We start from the raw sequence: 16,099 nt of genomic DNA, 5'->3' as shown, positions 1-16,099 counted from the left end.
TCAAAAGGGGAAATCAAAACTCATCTCGGCGGCTCCGCTCTGCCCCCTAGCCGAGGAGCGCCGCGCTCAGAAGGGAAGCTTGGCAAGCGAGGCGCGGACGGGCTCGTTTCCACGCTCGTGGAAAGCGAAGTGAAGCGGGGCAACGAGGAGATCCGGGCGGCTGGCGGTCGAGGCGCAGTAAGTCCCAATTCTTCTCGTGCTCAAACGTTGCATATTCCGTTTGCTTGCTTGTTTTTTTTTTTTAATATTTCAGCTCTTCGGAGAGAGTCGGTGCTCCACTTGCTTTGGGAAAATAGCGCTGTTTGCACGAGACTCTTAGTCCCTGGGTCGTGGGTTCGAGTTCTGCATTGCAGCGGGGTGGACTAGATGATCCAATTTTGTGATTCAATCCTTAACTTCATTCTACCGGGATGGCTCTTTGCGATCAGGAACTTCTCCCCAGACTTATCAGCAGGCTGACAAAAACTACTTGTTGAGAAACAAAATAATAGGGAATAGGGAATAGAAAGGAGCCCCAGAGGGTTCATTGGGTTCACTCAAAAATTAAAGGGTGCAGGGTTAACTGAGCGACATGGATAAGGGATCATATTCTGCCTCCGTTTTTAACTCAGAAATTGGCATACTCCTATAGCAGAGAAAAATTGGTCTGTCCTATTTAAAAGTGCATCATTAGGTGGAGCTGAGAGAGTCTCTTGCTGAAGTCCGGGTTCACCTACTGCTCTCCAGATGTCTCTGCCTTCAATTCCCTCCAGCCCCAGCCATCACCTGGCAAAAATTTTGACCCTGGTCTGAATGCTTATGTTGCCCCTACAATGCCACCACTTTAGACCGCAGTGCTTATAACTTCACTTCAGAACCACACCATTAACATTTATCTTCTTCCTGATAAGTTAGATCAAAACCCCCAAATTTGCCAGCCAGCCCTGTGATGAGGGGGAAAGAGAAAGAAATACTCTGAGCATGTGCAGGTTTTCATTTTAAACACATGTACATCATAGCACCATCGTGAACTTCAGAAATAAAACAGCGTTTTCTGCGGCTGCCCTGGTGCTAAACACATTTGCATGGGAGTAAACACCATTTTGTTGTAGGAAAGGGTAATATATGTTTAAAGTGGAAAAGAATAAAATGTACCTGCCTGGCCAACTGCTCCAGATATATGACATTAAGGAGAATAAAAATAAGAAATGATGATGCACGGTGACCAGCAAGCCCTCTTCTCCCTCCTGGAAAAACAGCAGCAGGAGCAACAAGAGACAACATGAGGTGCTTGTTTTGGGAGAAAATTGATTTGCATGTTGTCTACTTGTGTTGCATTATAGTACGTTTGATGGGTCAGAGAGCTGGACGTCCAAAGCCAAAAAGGACATTCAAGCTGGAGGAATATCAGACGATGACGGCTGAGGCAGATGAGGAGAGCTCTACAGAGGAAGCTTTGGAGACGTGCAGCCAGAAGCTCCAAGAGATTTGTGGGATGGCAGACTCAAGAAATGGTACATCTTATTTTTTTCTTACATTTTCATTTCTCTCTCTCTCTTTTTTTAAAATGATATTTATTAAAGTTTCACATAGAAAAAGACACATCAATAAGAAAAAAAAATTAAAATTAAGAAGAAAAATACAGTATACAAAATACAGAGAAAAAAAGAAAAAGAAAAAACAGTTAAAAACAATTCCATCTTTTCATCACTACTTTTGGATTCACTTATTTTCTGGACCTCCTCATACCTCCCTCTTTTGTATTCCAATTCAGTTTGTTTGTCCAGCAATTTCTTTCCCTTCTTTTTAATCCCAATCCTTGATCTTAATATAATATAACATTAAATTTTTACCTATTAATAGCCAATTTTCCATTCTTTTAACCTTTTTAATCCTAATCCTTAATCTTGATCTATATATAACTTTAAAGCCTGTACAGCTAGAAACCACTTAATTTCAATCCATCATCACTCTAACATTCTTTAATTTTGCAATATTTCTGTAGGTAATCTTTAAATTTCTTCCAATCTTCTTCCACCAACTCTTCTCCCTGGTCACGGATTCTGCCAGTCATTTCCGCCAATTCCATATAGTCCATCAATTTCATCTGCCATTCCTCCAGTGTGGGTAGCTCTTGTGTCTTCCAATACTTTGCGATGAGTATTCTTGCTGCTGTTGTTGCATACATAAAGAAAGTTCTATCCTTTTTTAACACCGATTGGCCGACTATGCCCAGGAGAAAGGCCTCTGGTTTCTTCAAGAAGGTATATTTAAATACCTTTTTTAATTCATTATATATCATTTCCCAGAAAGCCTTAATCTTTGGGCACGTCCACCAAAGGTGAAAAAATGTACCTTCGATTTCCTTACATTTCCAACATTTATTATCAGGCAAATGGTAAATTTTTGCAAGCTTGACTGGGGTTATGTACCACCTGTATATCATTTTCATAATATTCTCTCTTAAGGCATTACATGCCGTAAATTTCATACCTGTGGTCCATAACTGTTCCCAGTCAGCGAACATAATGTTGTGTCCAACGTGTTGTGCCCATTTAATCATAGCAGATTTCACCGTTTCATCCTGAGTGTTCCATTTCAGCAGCAAGTTATACATTCTTGACAAATTCTTAGTTTTGGGTTCTAACAGTTCAGTTTCTAATTTTGATTTTTCCACCTGGAAGCCAATTTTCTTGTCCAAATTGAATGCCTCCATTATCTGAAAATAATGAAGCCAGTCTCGCACTTTGTTTTTTAATTTTTCAAAACTCTGCAATTTCAGTCTATCTCCATCTTGTTCCAAAATTTCCCAATATTTCGGCCATTTGACCTCCATATTGAGCTTTTTCAAGGCTTTCGCTTCCATTGGTGACAGCCAACTTGGAGTTTTGTTTTCCATTAAATCCTTGTATCTTATCCAAACATTAAACAGTGCTTTCCTGACAATGTGATTTTTAAATGCTTTATGTGCTTTGACCTTATCATACCACAGATATGCATGCCATCCAAATACATTGTTAAAACCTTCTAGGTCCAAAATGTCAGTGTTTTCAAGAAGCAGCCATTCTTTCAACCAGCAAAAAGCTGCTGATTCATAATAAAGTTTGAGGTCTGGCAGGGCAAATCCACCTCTTTCCTTTGCATCCGTTAGTATTTTAAATTTTATTCTGGGCTTCTTGCCCTGCCAGACAAATCTAGAAATATCTTTCTGCCACCTCTTGAAACAATCCATTTTGTCCACAATTTGCAAAGTTTGAAACAAAAACAACATTCTAGGCAATACATTCAATACATTTTTATCGCAGCAATACGGCCCAGCAGTGAAAGCTTCAAATTTGACCAAATTTCTAAATCTTTTTTCACTTCCGCCCAACATTTTTCATAGTTATCTTTAAATAAATTCCCATTTTTTGCTGTCATGTTAATCCCCAGGTATTTAACTTTCTTAACCACTGTTAAACCTGTCACATTCTGAAACCTCTCTCTCTCCATTGATGTTAGATTTTTCTCTAAAACCTTAGTTTTTAACTTGTTCAATTTAAATCCTGCAACTTGACCAAATTCTTGAATCAGTTCTAAAACCCTTTTAGTACTAGATTCTGGCTCCTGTAACGTCAGTACTAAATCATCTGCAAATGCTCTCAATTTGTACTGTTTAGCTCCAACCTGAATACCTTTAACCAACTGGTCCCTTCTAATCATGTTCAGCAAAACCTCCAGGACCAAAATAAAAAGAAGTGGGGAAATTGGGCAACCTTGTCATGTCCCTTTTTCTATTTTAAGTTCTTCCGTCACCACATTATTTACAATTAATTTAGCCTTTTGTTCTGAATAAATTGCACTTATACCATTCTCAAAGCCTTGGCCTACCCCCATACCCTGTAGATTCTTCTTCATAAAGCTCCAAGAAATATTGTCAAGAGCTTTCTCCGCGTCCACAAATATCAAAACTGCTTTAGTATTTATATTCACTTCTAGTTTTTCCAGAATATCAATTATATTCCTCAAATTGTCAGACAAATGTCTTCCTGGGAGAAAGCCCGCTTGATCTTTATGAATCTCTTCCATCAACACTTTTTTAAATCTCTTAGCCAAAATGTCTGCAAAAATTTTGTAATCCACATCGAGTAATGATATAGGGTGGTAGTTCTTAAGCTGTGTCTTTTCAGTCTCTGTTTTCGGTACAAGTGTAATATATGCTTCTTTCCACGACTCTGGTGCTCTTTTCCCCTCCATTATTTCATTGCACACCTCTTTCAAAGGTTGTATTAACCATTCTTTCAAGGATCTGTAATATCTAGAAGTCAATCCATCCGGTCCTGGAGACTTGCCCAATTGCATATTTTGGATGGCACCTTCTATCTCCTGTTCAGTTATTTTATAGTTCAACATTAGTTTATTTTCTTGAGAGATTTTTTGTAATCCATTTGTTTTCAAAAATTGATCTAGATCAGTTTCTTTCAGTGGCCCTTGTGTATATAGTTGTTTAAAGTACCTCTGGAAGCAATTTCTAATCTCTGCTGAGTTCTGTATATTCCTTCCTTCCACTTATAGGTTCGTGACTATATTTAATTTTTGTCTTTTTTTCATTTGCCAAGCCAACAGTTTACCACATTTGTTAGCCGACTCAAATGTCTTTTGTCTCATTTGTTTAATTTTCCATTCTATTTCCTGATTCATCATTTTCATATATTGTACTTGATGTAACTTTAATTCTCTCAAAATCTCTTGAGATTTTGGATTTGTTCTCAATCTTTTTTCACTTTCCTTTATTTTCTTCAATATCTTATCCTTCTTCTCATTTTGAATTCTCTTCTTTACTGCATTCTGTTGTATCAGGAACCCTCTCATAACCGCTTTACTTGCGTCCCAGATTACTCTTTTTTCCACATTGGTGCTCAAATTTATCTCAAAATAATCTCTCAAGGTTTTTTGGGCCTTCTTAAGCACTTCTTCATCTCTGAATAAGGTGTCATTCATCCTCCATCTAAAGGAGCCAGTTGGTGTTAGTTTCATTTCCATCTTGACAGCATTATGGTCGGAACAAGTTTTCGGGCAGATTTCCACCTTTCTTGTCTTTGGTGCCATTCCTCTAGTTATCCATATTTGGTCAATTCTTGTCCATGTCATTTTGGCTTCAGAAAAGAAGGTTCCCTCTTTAGCCATGGGGTTTCTTGTTCTCCAGATATCAACTAAGTCCAAGTTGTCTGTCATCTCAAAAAAGGTTTTCGGTAGTCTACCATCCTTAGTGACTACCTGTCTTTGTGCCTTGTCCATATGCGTAGATACCACTCCATTCATGTCTCCCATCAAAATCATGTTGTAATCCAAATAGTCCATCAAAGTCTCATGCAACTTCTTAAAAAAATCAGATTTCCCTTCATTTGGTGAGTAAATTCCTACTATCAAAATTTTTTCTCCTTGTGTTTGAATTTCAATTGCCACAAATCTTCCTTGGTCATCTTTAAAGATAAATTTCGGTGATAGTCTGTCCTTTGCATAAATCACAACCCCTCTTTTTTTAACTTTGTCCGATGAAATAAACTCCTGACCAAGTCTTTTATTTATCAATAATTTCCTGTGTAATCTTGTTATATGTGTTTCTTGTAGACAAATCAAGTCCAATTGTTCCTTTTTTAATAAATGAAACACAGATTTCCTTTTCCGAGGGGAATTGAGGCCATTACTATTCCAGCTTAGTAGTTGCAGGGCCATGATGTAATTATTTTAGTTCTCCTCCAACAGCACCTAGTGCCTGTTCCTGTTCTGTCGGTGGTATCATGTTTTTCAGGCGGTCTTTTAGTTCCAGAGATAGTCCTGGTGTGTCTAAAGTTTCTCTTACAATTGCTCTTAACTCTCCTGTAGCTTTCTTTTGTAGGTCTTCTCCGTGGTCTCTCCAGAATTTGTCTTTGTCGTCTTCCGATCTTATTTTCCTCTTCTTTCCTTTGTAACTAAAGGATAGGCCTTGAGGAAACTCCCACCTAAAGTTAATTCTATTACTTCTCAACAAGGTAACCAGGTCTTTGTAGTTAGATCTGAGATCCAGAAGGTATTTCGGAATGTCCTTAAATATCTCCACTTTTGACTGTTGTATTTCCAGTGTCTTCTGGAAATGCAAACTCAAGATCTTGTCCCTCTCTTCTTTTGTTCGGAGAGTAATCAAACAATCTCTCACCTTCTTTCCTCCTCCTTTTCCAAGTCTAAAAGCATTTACTATTTTAAATCTGTCTTTTGCCAATTCTGGATTCCAAAAATCTATGAATTCCTGTGTAAGAAAATCAACTAAATTGTCTTTCTCCACTTCACGTACGGCTCTGACCCTTAGGTTCACTTGTTTCTCCTTCAACTCAATCATAGACAGGGTTAACTTATGGTCTTCAAGTTGTTTATGTAGCGGTGGTATCTTCTCTTGAACCTCTGCAATAGTAGCTGTAGCAATTTCTTTAGCCTCTTCGGCAATCTGACGTGTTGAGGCAGATTCCTGTAATAGTTTCTGAATAGTGTCTGTATTAGTATTTACTTTCTGTCCCAAATTATTAATACTTACTGTATTTTGATTAATACTTGTTGTATTTTGATCAATCTTATCCGATGCCTCTGCTACTTGTTTGCTTATTCTATCCAAAGATTCATTAATTTTAGCCAGTACCTGAGCAAAGGCATCGTCACTTGCCATACCTTTAGTTTTAGGTTGTGCCGATGAGGTTGCTATTGGAACCCCAGAGGGGCCAGATGTCGAGGCTCTCCTTTTCAGTCCACCGTCTGTACGAAATAATCTGCCAGACCTTGTTGCTTGTAACGAGTCTAACTTCTCTTTTCCATCTGCCATACCCCTCTAGATAAAACTCAAGGTCAGTCACATGGTTAGATTCAAAGTTGTTTTGAAATGGAAAGTTCCAGGAATACAGTGTGAGAAATTCCTCAGGCCAGCTGCAGTTGTAACTAGTTGTAACAAGTTCCAAATTCCACTAGGGGGACACTGTAACAGTCATAAAGTTCTTAAAATAATTTACTTCTTCCTTAAGTCCCCCAATTCACCGGAAAGATAACAATCTATCTTAAACAGTTACTTTGAGACCAGGAGATACCTATCAGCAATATTGTATCCAAATTGTATTTCAGATGCAGGACTAGCTGTCAAAATATGTTCAAAGACAGTACATTCTCTTAGACTTTTTACTGTCACTGGGAACCCGTTCCAGGGGGGTTGAGCGGTGGTTTTTATCTCCTCTTTCTCACTTCTTCTTAAAAGAATAACGTTCAAAGCTTCCCCCCCTCTTCCCTCAAATTGAGGGGGGAAAAAACCCGGTTAGATGATTGGATTGTAATCCTTTTGTGCGTCTTTTAAAGCTTCCGCTTTCAAGTTCAATGCTTTGTTCTATCTACAAGAGCGGGAGGCAGACTTCCCTTTTATACCTCTCCGCTTTGGCCAATTACTTTCAAATTTTGTACAGTTCCTTAATTACGTAGTAATCCTACTCACGGATCGTTGTTTTCAAAGCCAAATTTTCAAGGAAGAAAGGCAGCGCTCTCCGGCAACAGCTACGCGGCTTCACTCCACAGAAGAAGCAGACGACTCACAGCACAGCGCCACTTCCCCGTTCCGTTCCGGAGCCCGTTGCCGGGTTCCTTCACGGATTGGGGGGGCGCAGACAGTGCCCGCCGAGTCCCAGGTTCACAGGCTTCACCCGCCTGTGATTTCAGGGGTCCCCACTGCGCCGAAGCGGTATCCGACCCTGTTTCTGTGGAGCGGGTTCCCTCCGAATTAGAGGGAATCCGCCATTACCGTTGGCGCGACCTCCGGAAGTCCTTACATTTTCATTTCTCAGGGGTGGGGAACCTTAGGCCCGGGGACTGACTGTGGCCCTCTGGGACTCTCTGTCTGGCCCTTGGCACACACACCTCGGGCCACACCCTCTCCCAAGCCACGCACCTGTCCCCAGGCCACACCCCTCACCAACCCTGCTTCAGTCCCTCCTCAAATGTTTTTGCCTGGCTGAAATGTGTTCTTCAACTCTGATAAGATTTCTTGCTTGTCTGAGTGGAAGGTGAAGAGCAGGATGTGAGTGTGTGTAGAAATTACCCTAGAGCTCAACGGTACGTTTATCTTCCTTGTCTTTGGTGATCGCTCATAGCCAAGTAAGATTGTCTTCCATGAACATGGTCTCAATGGTGAGTTCGTAAGTGACTGTGGAGGCCAATTCTAGATCCACACGTCCTTCCACAGTGGGGACATAGGTTTCTGGGAGGGAGTTGATAATGGTGAGGGTTTGCCAAGCATGCCTTCCTCTTAGCACGTTTCTCCCTTGCGTCCTGAGTTCAAGCGTTTTCAAAGCCCATGAAGCCTTTGGTAAAGGCTGTTCTCCAACTGGAGCACTCGCAGGCCAGTGTTTCCCAGTTGTCGGTGTTTATACTACATTTTTAAAGATTTCCCTTGAGTCTTTAAATCTCTTTTGTTGACCACCAGCATTACAGAGAATATTCTCACCTAACACCACCAGTTTTGGCTTGTGCATTGTTTTGAAAACGGTGAACCTTTAACAGTGAACTTAATCAAATTTATCCCCCCACCCCAAGTTTCATGTAATTTAGCTTTAGATTCTATGCCTATTTACACTGAAGCAAGTCCACCCCCCCCGCATGAAACCTAATCCAAAGAAAGTGTCCATAGGATTGCAATCATAAGTCAAAAGCGCGCCATTCTCCTGGCCCTTAACCAAAGCTGCATGTCTGGGTGTTGTCTCTTACTTCCAGGGGCTGTTGGCCTGTACAATATTGGACTAAACTGCTGCCTCAACTCCTTGCTTCAGGTCTTCTTCATGAACAGACAGTTCACTATGATACTACGGAGGTGAGTGAGGATTTCCCCACCAACTGGTGCAGTGCTTTGGATCAAAATCTCTTTCTCTAGAGGGCAGTGGGGTGGGGGGAATGCTTAATTCAGTTTGCCATATTTAAAGGAGTAAAAATCTGGACAAAAAAGTTGTTGGTTGTTGAGCTTTTTTGGCGATGACCAAAACCAGAGCCGCCCGTGTGCACAAAATAACAACAACAACAATAATAAAAATTAATAAATAAAATAAATAAATAAATTGAAGATGAAAAACCAAACCTCCCCAAACTTGCTATAACTTGTAAAAATGCACATAGGCCTCCCAAAAGAGGACATGTCTGGGAGCTCTTCTTGGAAGCAACAGAGCACACCGTCTCCACCAAGGAGGAGACAGGGGACTCCCCTGAGAAGGAGGCTAGTTCACCAACACAGGAGCCAGATATATGGAGAAACGTGACTCAAAGAAGTAGGAGGCCCAGGGTTCGCTCTGATTGTTTAGAAATACACAATCGCTTTGAGGTCCTCTCCCCTAGCATGGAAGACGAAGAGCAGACTCCATTTGAGGATCTCTTCCTCATTACAGTCGATCAGGTATATGAAGACGAGCAGCAAAGTCAGTCCTCAGGGAATGTGCAGGCGACCTTGGAACGGACAGCTCACGGAAGAACCCCGACCAGACCTAATTGGAGGCGTGTAGTGGTGATAGGGGATTCCCTACTGAGGGGAACAGAAGCAGTGATCTGTGGGCCTGACAAGATGTCTCGGGAAGTGTGCTGTCTCCCCAGGGCTAGGATCCAAGATGTAACTGAACGACTGCAAGGAATCATAAAACCCACTGACAAATACCCCTTCCTCTTGGTTCATGTGGGAACCAATGACACTGCAAGCAATAGCCTCCAGAAGATCAAAAGAGACTACGAGGCTCTGGGCAGGAAATTGAAGCAATTAAATGCAAAAATTGTCATCTCATCTGTCCTCCCAGTTGAACGACGTGGCCCAGGGAGAGAGGGAAAAATAGTGGAAGTGAACAGCTGGCTTCGCAAATGGTGTAAACAGGAACGGTTTGGATTTTTAGGTCACGGACTGCAGTTTCTTGAAGATGGACTTCTGGCAAGCGATGGGCTGCTCCTCACAACGGTTGGGAGGAATGTTTTTGCCAAAAATCTCAGAAACCTCATCAGGAGGGCTTTAAACTGACTAATGTGGGGGAGGGAGACAGTGCTCCTGAAGGTAGGAGTCTATCAATTGATGAAGATGATCATCCAAATGTCATAGACCAAATGGAGCAAACAGCACGCAGACCTAGTGGTGGGAGGAAAAAATCCTTAAATAAGAGACACGGGGGAATGATTAATGGACTTCAATGTCTGTACACTAATGCGCAAAGCATGGGAAATAAACAAGATGAGCTTGAGCTCTTGTTACAGCAAACTAAATATGACATAATAGGCATCACTGAAACCTGGTGGGATAAGTCCCACAATTGGAATGTAATAATGGAGGGATACAATCTATTTCAGAGAAACAGACCAGACAAGAAAGAAGGAGGAGTGGCGTGTTATGTCAGGGATGTGTATACCTGTGAAGAGATCCAAGATTTAGAACCTCAAAGCCAAAGTGAGAGCATTTGGGTCAAAATTAAGGGAGAGAAGAATAACAGTGACCTCATTGTGGGAGTTTACTATAGATCCCCAAGCCAAACGAAGGACATAGATGATGCCTTCCTGGAACAGATGGCCAAGCATGCAAAAGGAAGGGAGATAGTAGTAATGGGGGACTTCAACTACCCGGATATTTGTTGGATGTCAAACTCAGCCAAGAGCATAAGGTCAAACAGATTCCTCACTGTTCTTGCAGATAACTTCATTGTCCAGAAAGTGGGAGAAGCAACAAGAGGAGCAGCCATTTTAGATCTGGTCCTAACCAGTGTTGATGACCTGGTTAGTGGGGTAGAAGTGGAAGGATCATTAGGCACGAGTGATCATGCTCTTCTGAAGTTTACTATACAGCGGAAAGGAGCAGCCAAGCATACTAGGACTCAATTTCTTGACTTTAAGAAAGCCGACTTCATAAAACTTAGGGAAGTGCTGGGTGAGATCCCATGGACAGTAATACTAAAAGGAAAGGGAGTTCATGATGGCTGGGAGTTTGTTAAGAGGGAGATAGTAAAAGCACAACGTCAGGCAATACCAATGAGACGGAAACATGGAAGGTGCCTAAAGAAGCCAGGGTAGCTATCTAAAGAACTTTTAACTGAGTTAAGATTTAAAAAGGATGTGTACAAAAAATGGAAAAGGGGGGAAACCACCAAAGAGGAATTCAAACAAATAGCCAGCATGTGTAGACGCAAAGTCAGAAAAGCTAAAGCACAGAATGAACTCAGGCTTGCTAGAGAGGTTAAAAGCAACAAAAAAGGCTTTTATGGGTATGTTCGTAGCAAAAGGAAGAACAAAGAAACAGTGGGGTCACTCAGAGGAGAAGATGGTGAAATGCAAACAGGGGACACAGAAAGGGCTGAACTCCTCAATGCCTTCTTTGCCTCAGTCTTCTCCGATAAAGAAAACATTGCCCAACCTGAAGAATTTGGAGCAAATGATTCAGCAAAGGAAACACAGCCCCGAAAAACTAAGGAGATAGTACAAGAATACTTGGCTAGTCTAGATGTATTCAAGTCTCCAGGGCCAGATGAACTGCATCCAAGAGTATTAAAAGAACTGGCAGATGTGATCTCAGAACCACTGGCAGTCATCTTTGAGAATTCCTGGAGAACAGGCGAAGTCCCGGCAGACTGGAGGAGGGCAAATGTTGTCCCTAATTTCAAAAAGGGGAAAAGAGAGGACCCAAATAATTACCGCCCAGTCAGTCTGACATCAATACCAGGGAAGATTCTGGAGCAGATCATTAAGCAAACAGTCTGTGAGTACCTAGAAAGGAATGCTGTGATCACCAATAGTCAGCATGGATTTCTGAAAAGTCAGCATGACTTATTTCTGAAAAATAAGTCATGTCAGACTAACCTGATCTCGTTTTTTGACAGAATTACAAGCCTGGTAGATGAAGGGAACGCAGTGGATGTAGCCTACCTTGATTTCAGCAAGGCATTTGACAAGGTGCCCCATGATATTCTTGTAAAGAAGCTGGTAAAATGCGGTCTTGACTATGCTACCACTCAGTGGATTTGTAACTGGCTGACTGACCGAACCCAAAGGGTGCTCATCAATGGTTCCTCTTCATCCTGGAGAAGAGTGACTAGTGGGGTGCCACAGGGTTCTGTCTTGGGCCCGGTCTTATTCAACATCTTTATCAACAACTTGGATGATGGACTCAAGGGCATCCTGATCAAATTTGCAGATGAAACCAAACTGGGAGGGGTGGCTAACACCCCAGAGGACAGGATCACACTTCAAAACGACCTTGACAGATTAGAGAACTGGGCCAAAACAAACAAGATGAATTTTAACAGGGAGAAATGTAAAGTATTGCACTTGGGCAAAAAAAATGAGAGGCACAAATACAAGATGGATGACACCTGGCTTGAGAGCAGTGCATATGAAAAGGATCTAGGAGTCTTGGTTGACCACAAACTTGACATGAGCCAACAGTGTGACGCGACAGCTAAAAAAGCCAATGCAATTCTGGGCTGCATCAATAGGAGTATAGCATCTAGATCAAGGGAAGTAATAGTGCCACTGTATTCTGCTCTGGTCAGACCTCACCTGGAGTACTGTGTCCAGTTCTGGGCACCACAGTTCAAGAAGGACACTGACAAACTGGAACGTGTCCAGAGGAGGGCAACCAAAATGGTCAAAGGCCTGGAAACGATGCCTTATGAGGAACGGCTAAGGGAGCTGGGCATGTTTAGCCTGGAGAAGAGGAGGTTAAGGGGTGATATGATAGCCATGTTCAAATATATAAAAGGATGTCACATAGAGGAGGGAGAAAGGTTGTTTTCTGCTACTCCAGAGAAGCGGACACGGAGCAATGGATCCAAACTACAAGAAAGAAGATTCCACCTAAACATTAGGAAGAACTTCCTGACAGTAAGAGCTGTTCGACAGTGGAATTTGCTGCCAAGGAGTGTGGTGGAGTCTCCTTCTTTGGAGGTCTTTAAGCAGAGGCTTGACAACCATATGTCAGGAGTGCTCTGATGGTGTTCCTGCTTGGCAGGGGGTTGGACTCGATGGCCCTTGTGGTCTCTTCCAACTCTATGATTCTATGATTTCCTGGACTTATGGCAACCCTAGCTTAATTTAAAAATGGAGCATTTTTTCCACCCTCCAAGGGCAGTGGTTTGGATTCAAATCACTGTGGTTTTTTTTTTTTTAAGCAAGTGATTTTAAAATCAACATTTGTAGACTTCTACTCAGGAGTAGCTGAACCCAGGTACAGACAACTTGTACACAGGTACTAGATAGCGTTTCCATGTGCTTCTCTGGTTTGCCAGAAACGGCTTAGTCATGCTGGCCACATGACCTGGCTCCCTTGGCCAATAAAGTGAGATGAGCACTGCAACCCCAGAGTTGTCCCGACTGGACCTAATGGTCAGGGGTCCCTCTACCTTTACCTTTACTAGATAGCATATAAAGGCCCCTTAGACCATAAGAAGAGCCCTGTGGGATAAAGACCCATCTAGTCTGCTTTCCTGTTCTCACAGTGACCAGTTGGATACCCATGGGAATCCAGCAAGCAGAACCTGAGTACAAAAGCCCTCTCTGCACTTTTGATTCCCAGTAACTGGCTTTCAGAGGCATATCACCTCCAACAGTTGAGGGAGAACAAGCCATCGTGGGTAGTAGTTATTGACTGACCTCCATGAATTTTTCTTATTTGTTTTTAAATCCATGCAGGTTGCCATAGCCACATCTTGCAGATGCAAATTCCATCGTTTATGGAGTGTGGAAAGCCAACCGTGGCATCGAAACCTTTGCTAGGTTCCTGCTTAAACTTCCATTTAACGAATGCATTTGCAAGTCATTAAATGTGTGATTACACTTAGTTCTTAAAAAAAAACCCAAACCTTTCTGTTGTGACTTTTCTTCAAGGAAGTGTTGTTAAGATTGCAGCCTTAAAGCATGAGGCCCGGTGCTTTCTGACTGTAAAGTGTGGTGATAGCTTTCCTTCTTTCTGTTGCCAGGATCAAAGTGCCGTTTGAAGCTGCAGAGCAGAAAGCAAGCGTCCCTTATCAAATGCTCTTGCTTCTGGAGCAGATGCAACGGAGCAAGAGAAGATCTGTGCATCCCTTGGATCTTGTCCGCTGCCTCTCAATGCACAATGTGAAATGTAAGGAGCAAGTGGAGTCTTTCTGGTTCCCGTAGGGAGGTGTCACTTGCAGGGTGGGGGTTGCTTATAGTTAATAACTGCCCTCCCCCTATAGAACGCGTGCAGAGGTGTTTTGATAAACGACTTCAGAAACATTACTCAGGCTGTGTTTGTGGATTGATGGGGCAAGAATGGAAGGTTGGCTGCTAAAAAATATATAGAGCATTGGAATCTGGAGGAAAGGGGCGAAAATAGAGGAGTTTGGGAAAGGCATAAACAAGCCGTTGTGCTAAATTTTGCTTGTGCCTCTTCCTTTTGTCTAGTGCTTGTTCTGTATGATGCTTCTCAACTCTTCTTGATCCTCTGGAACCTAATTAAGGACCAAATCACCAATGTGAATCTGGTAAGAGTCCGGATTTTGCAAAGGAAAACATGTTACTTCCACGTTGTATGCAGACACAATGAGTTACCTGCAGAGGCCCTTGAAGTATAGCCAAGAATACTTTTGTCCCTTGTTGAAAAATCAGAACTTATGATGCAGGCTTATGTTCGGAGCCCTGCCAGAGAGTTCTGTATAACTCAGCAAATACATCAGTTAAGGTAGCAGAAATGGGATCAGCTCCCCTGGATCTCTCCCCACCACAGCTACTATTTAGGAAAACATGCAATTGAAATCATACTATTATTCTAACTTGTAATATGGCTCTGGGTTGTGCCCTTTTAATTTGCAGAGTTCCCATCACACATAAAATACAAAACCCAGAAGCACGTAACAAAGACTTTGATAGCATAAACTTAAAAATACTGAGTACACGACTCTCTCCAGGATCCTTTAATCTGATTCACCTTCCCCTGCCCTGCTCTCCATTTAAAGTACACTGTGATCTCCTAGTCTCTTTATTAACTTTATAAACAGCTTTTTCATTCAAAAATGGTGTATTTAATTAAAAAATAAAATTAATCCAACCATTCTTTTTTGGGGGGGACACCCACAGCCTAGTAATAAAACAATAGTAAACATAGACAAGAAAGCAGGATAGCCAGCATCTTGGATGGCTTTCAAAGAAGATTAGACAAATGTCTGGGTTAGATCTGCTGAATAGAGGATTCTGTAGTGAGGCAGATAGTTGGGCTTGGTGGTGGCTTTCTGCTTGTTTTCACTCTAATGGGAACCAGTTTGAGGCCTGTAGGTGGAATCACGCCAAGAGCAGTGCTTGTTGACAACACAGAGCACATTATTTATTCGCTTCTGGTTTTCTCCTCCCCTCTCTTTAAGGTTGAAAGCCTGACTCTCCTGCACACCATCCAGCTGCAGCAGAACCTAGTGTGTCAAAAGTGCTCAGCCCAAATGAAGAAGGATAGCAACTTGCTGATGTTCCCACTCCCAATGTTTGATTCTGATTCTCACCCAGTCAGGACATTGGTATGTGAAGAGGGTCTCCATCTCATTGTGCTTCATCCCATTTAAGCAAATGGGTCAGAACTGGGTTTCTAGTGTAGTGCTCCCTCCTGTCCTGTAGAGGGGGTGCGCATATTGAAAGCTTAATATCAACACAGTGTTTCTGCTGGGGAAGGGCTCCAGAAATGGAAAGTGGGGCAGAGGAGGCTAAACAAACAAACAAAACTCCAGAAAGATGGGTTGGGGAGGAAGGGGAAGACTCTTGCTGTACTCAGAACTCGTTGATAAATGGTTTCAGATCATTTTATAGGGCTCCACAACCAACTGCACCACCTTGCTTGCTGTTCCTGGGGAGCAGAGCTTTTCTGTAGAGGGATGTGCTGAATGGAGTTCTGATGTATGGAGAGAGCGAGAGGCTGAGAGTGGAGGAGCTGATCCCCAAACTTCTAGAAAAGTGCTTCTAGTTCTTCAGCATGTCCAACCTTTGGGGACAAAACAACTTCTGGGGCTGCCAGTGTCTATTTCAGTATGTGACAGGGACTCTGCACAAAATGGAGGCAACTGCCCATACAGTCTCTGTCCGGCATCACACTGCCATTACTGTGGTCATGGCTTCAAGGTGATGCTCA

General features: G+C 42.2%; 1 protein-coding gene across 3 annotated transcripts in view; it reads left to right on the top strand.

The window, feature by feature from the left end:
• The window catches only part of USP18 (ubiquitin specific peptidase 18), a 22,291-nt gene continuing 6,192 nt past the window's right edge, over positions 1–16,099 (top strand). Inside the window, exons 1-6 of one of the 3 annotated variants that reach the window (XM_081023168.1) lie at positions 1–177; positions 1,323–1,493; positions 8,734–8,830; positions 13,947–14,092; positions 14,395–14,474; positions 15,348–15,494. In XM_081023168.1, the coding sequence (XP_080879294.1) occupies positions 1,331–1,493; positions 8,734–8,830; positions 13,947–14,092; positions 14,395–14,474; positions 15,348–15,494 (633 nt within the window). In that variant the 5' untranslated portion in view covers positions 1–177; positions 1,323–1,330. The remainder of the gene's footprint in view (positions 178–1,322; positions 1,494–8,733; positions 8,831–13,946; positions 14,093–14,394; positions 14,475–15,347; positions 15,495–16,099) is intronic. The other 2 variants (XM_081023169.1, XM_081023167.1) reach the window with 2 other exon arrangements.

Source organism: Podarcis pityusensis (genome assembly GCF_964106645.2).
Source record: "Podarcis pityusensis genome assembly, chromosome: 10".
Classification (NCBI taxonomy): domain Eukaryota; kingdom Metazoa; phylum Chordata; class Lepidosauria; order Squamata; family Lacertidae; genus Podarcis; species Podarcis pityusensis.
This window is presented reverse-complemented; position numbering and strand designations above follow the sequence as displayed.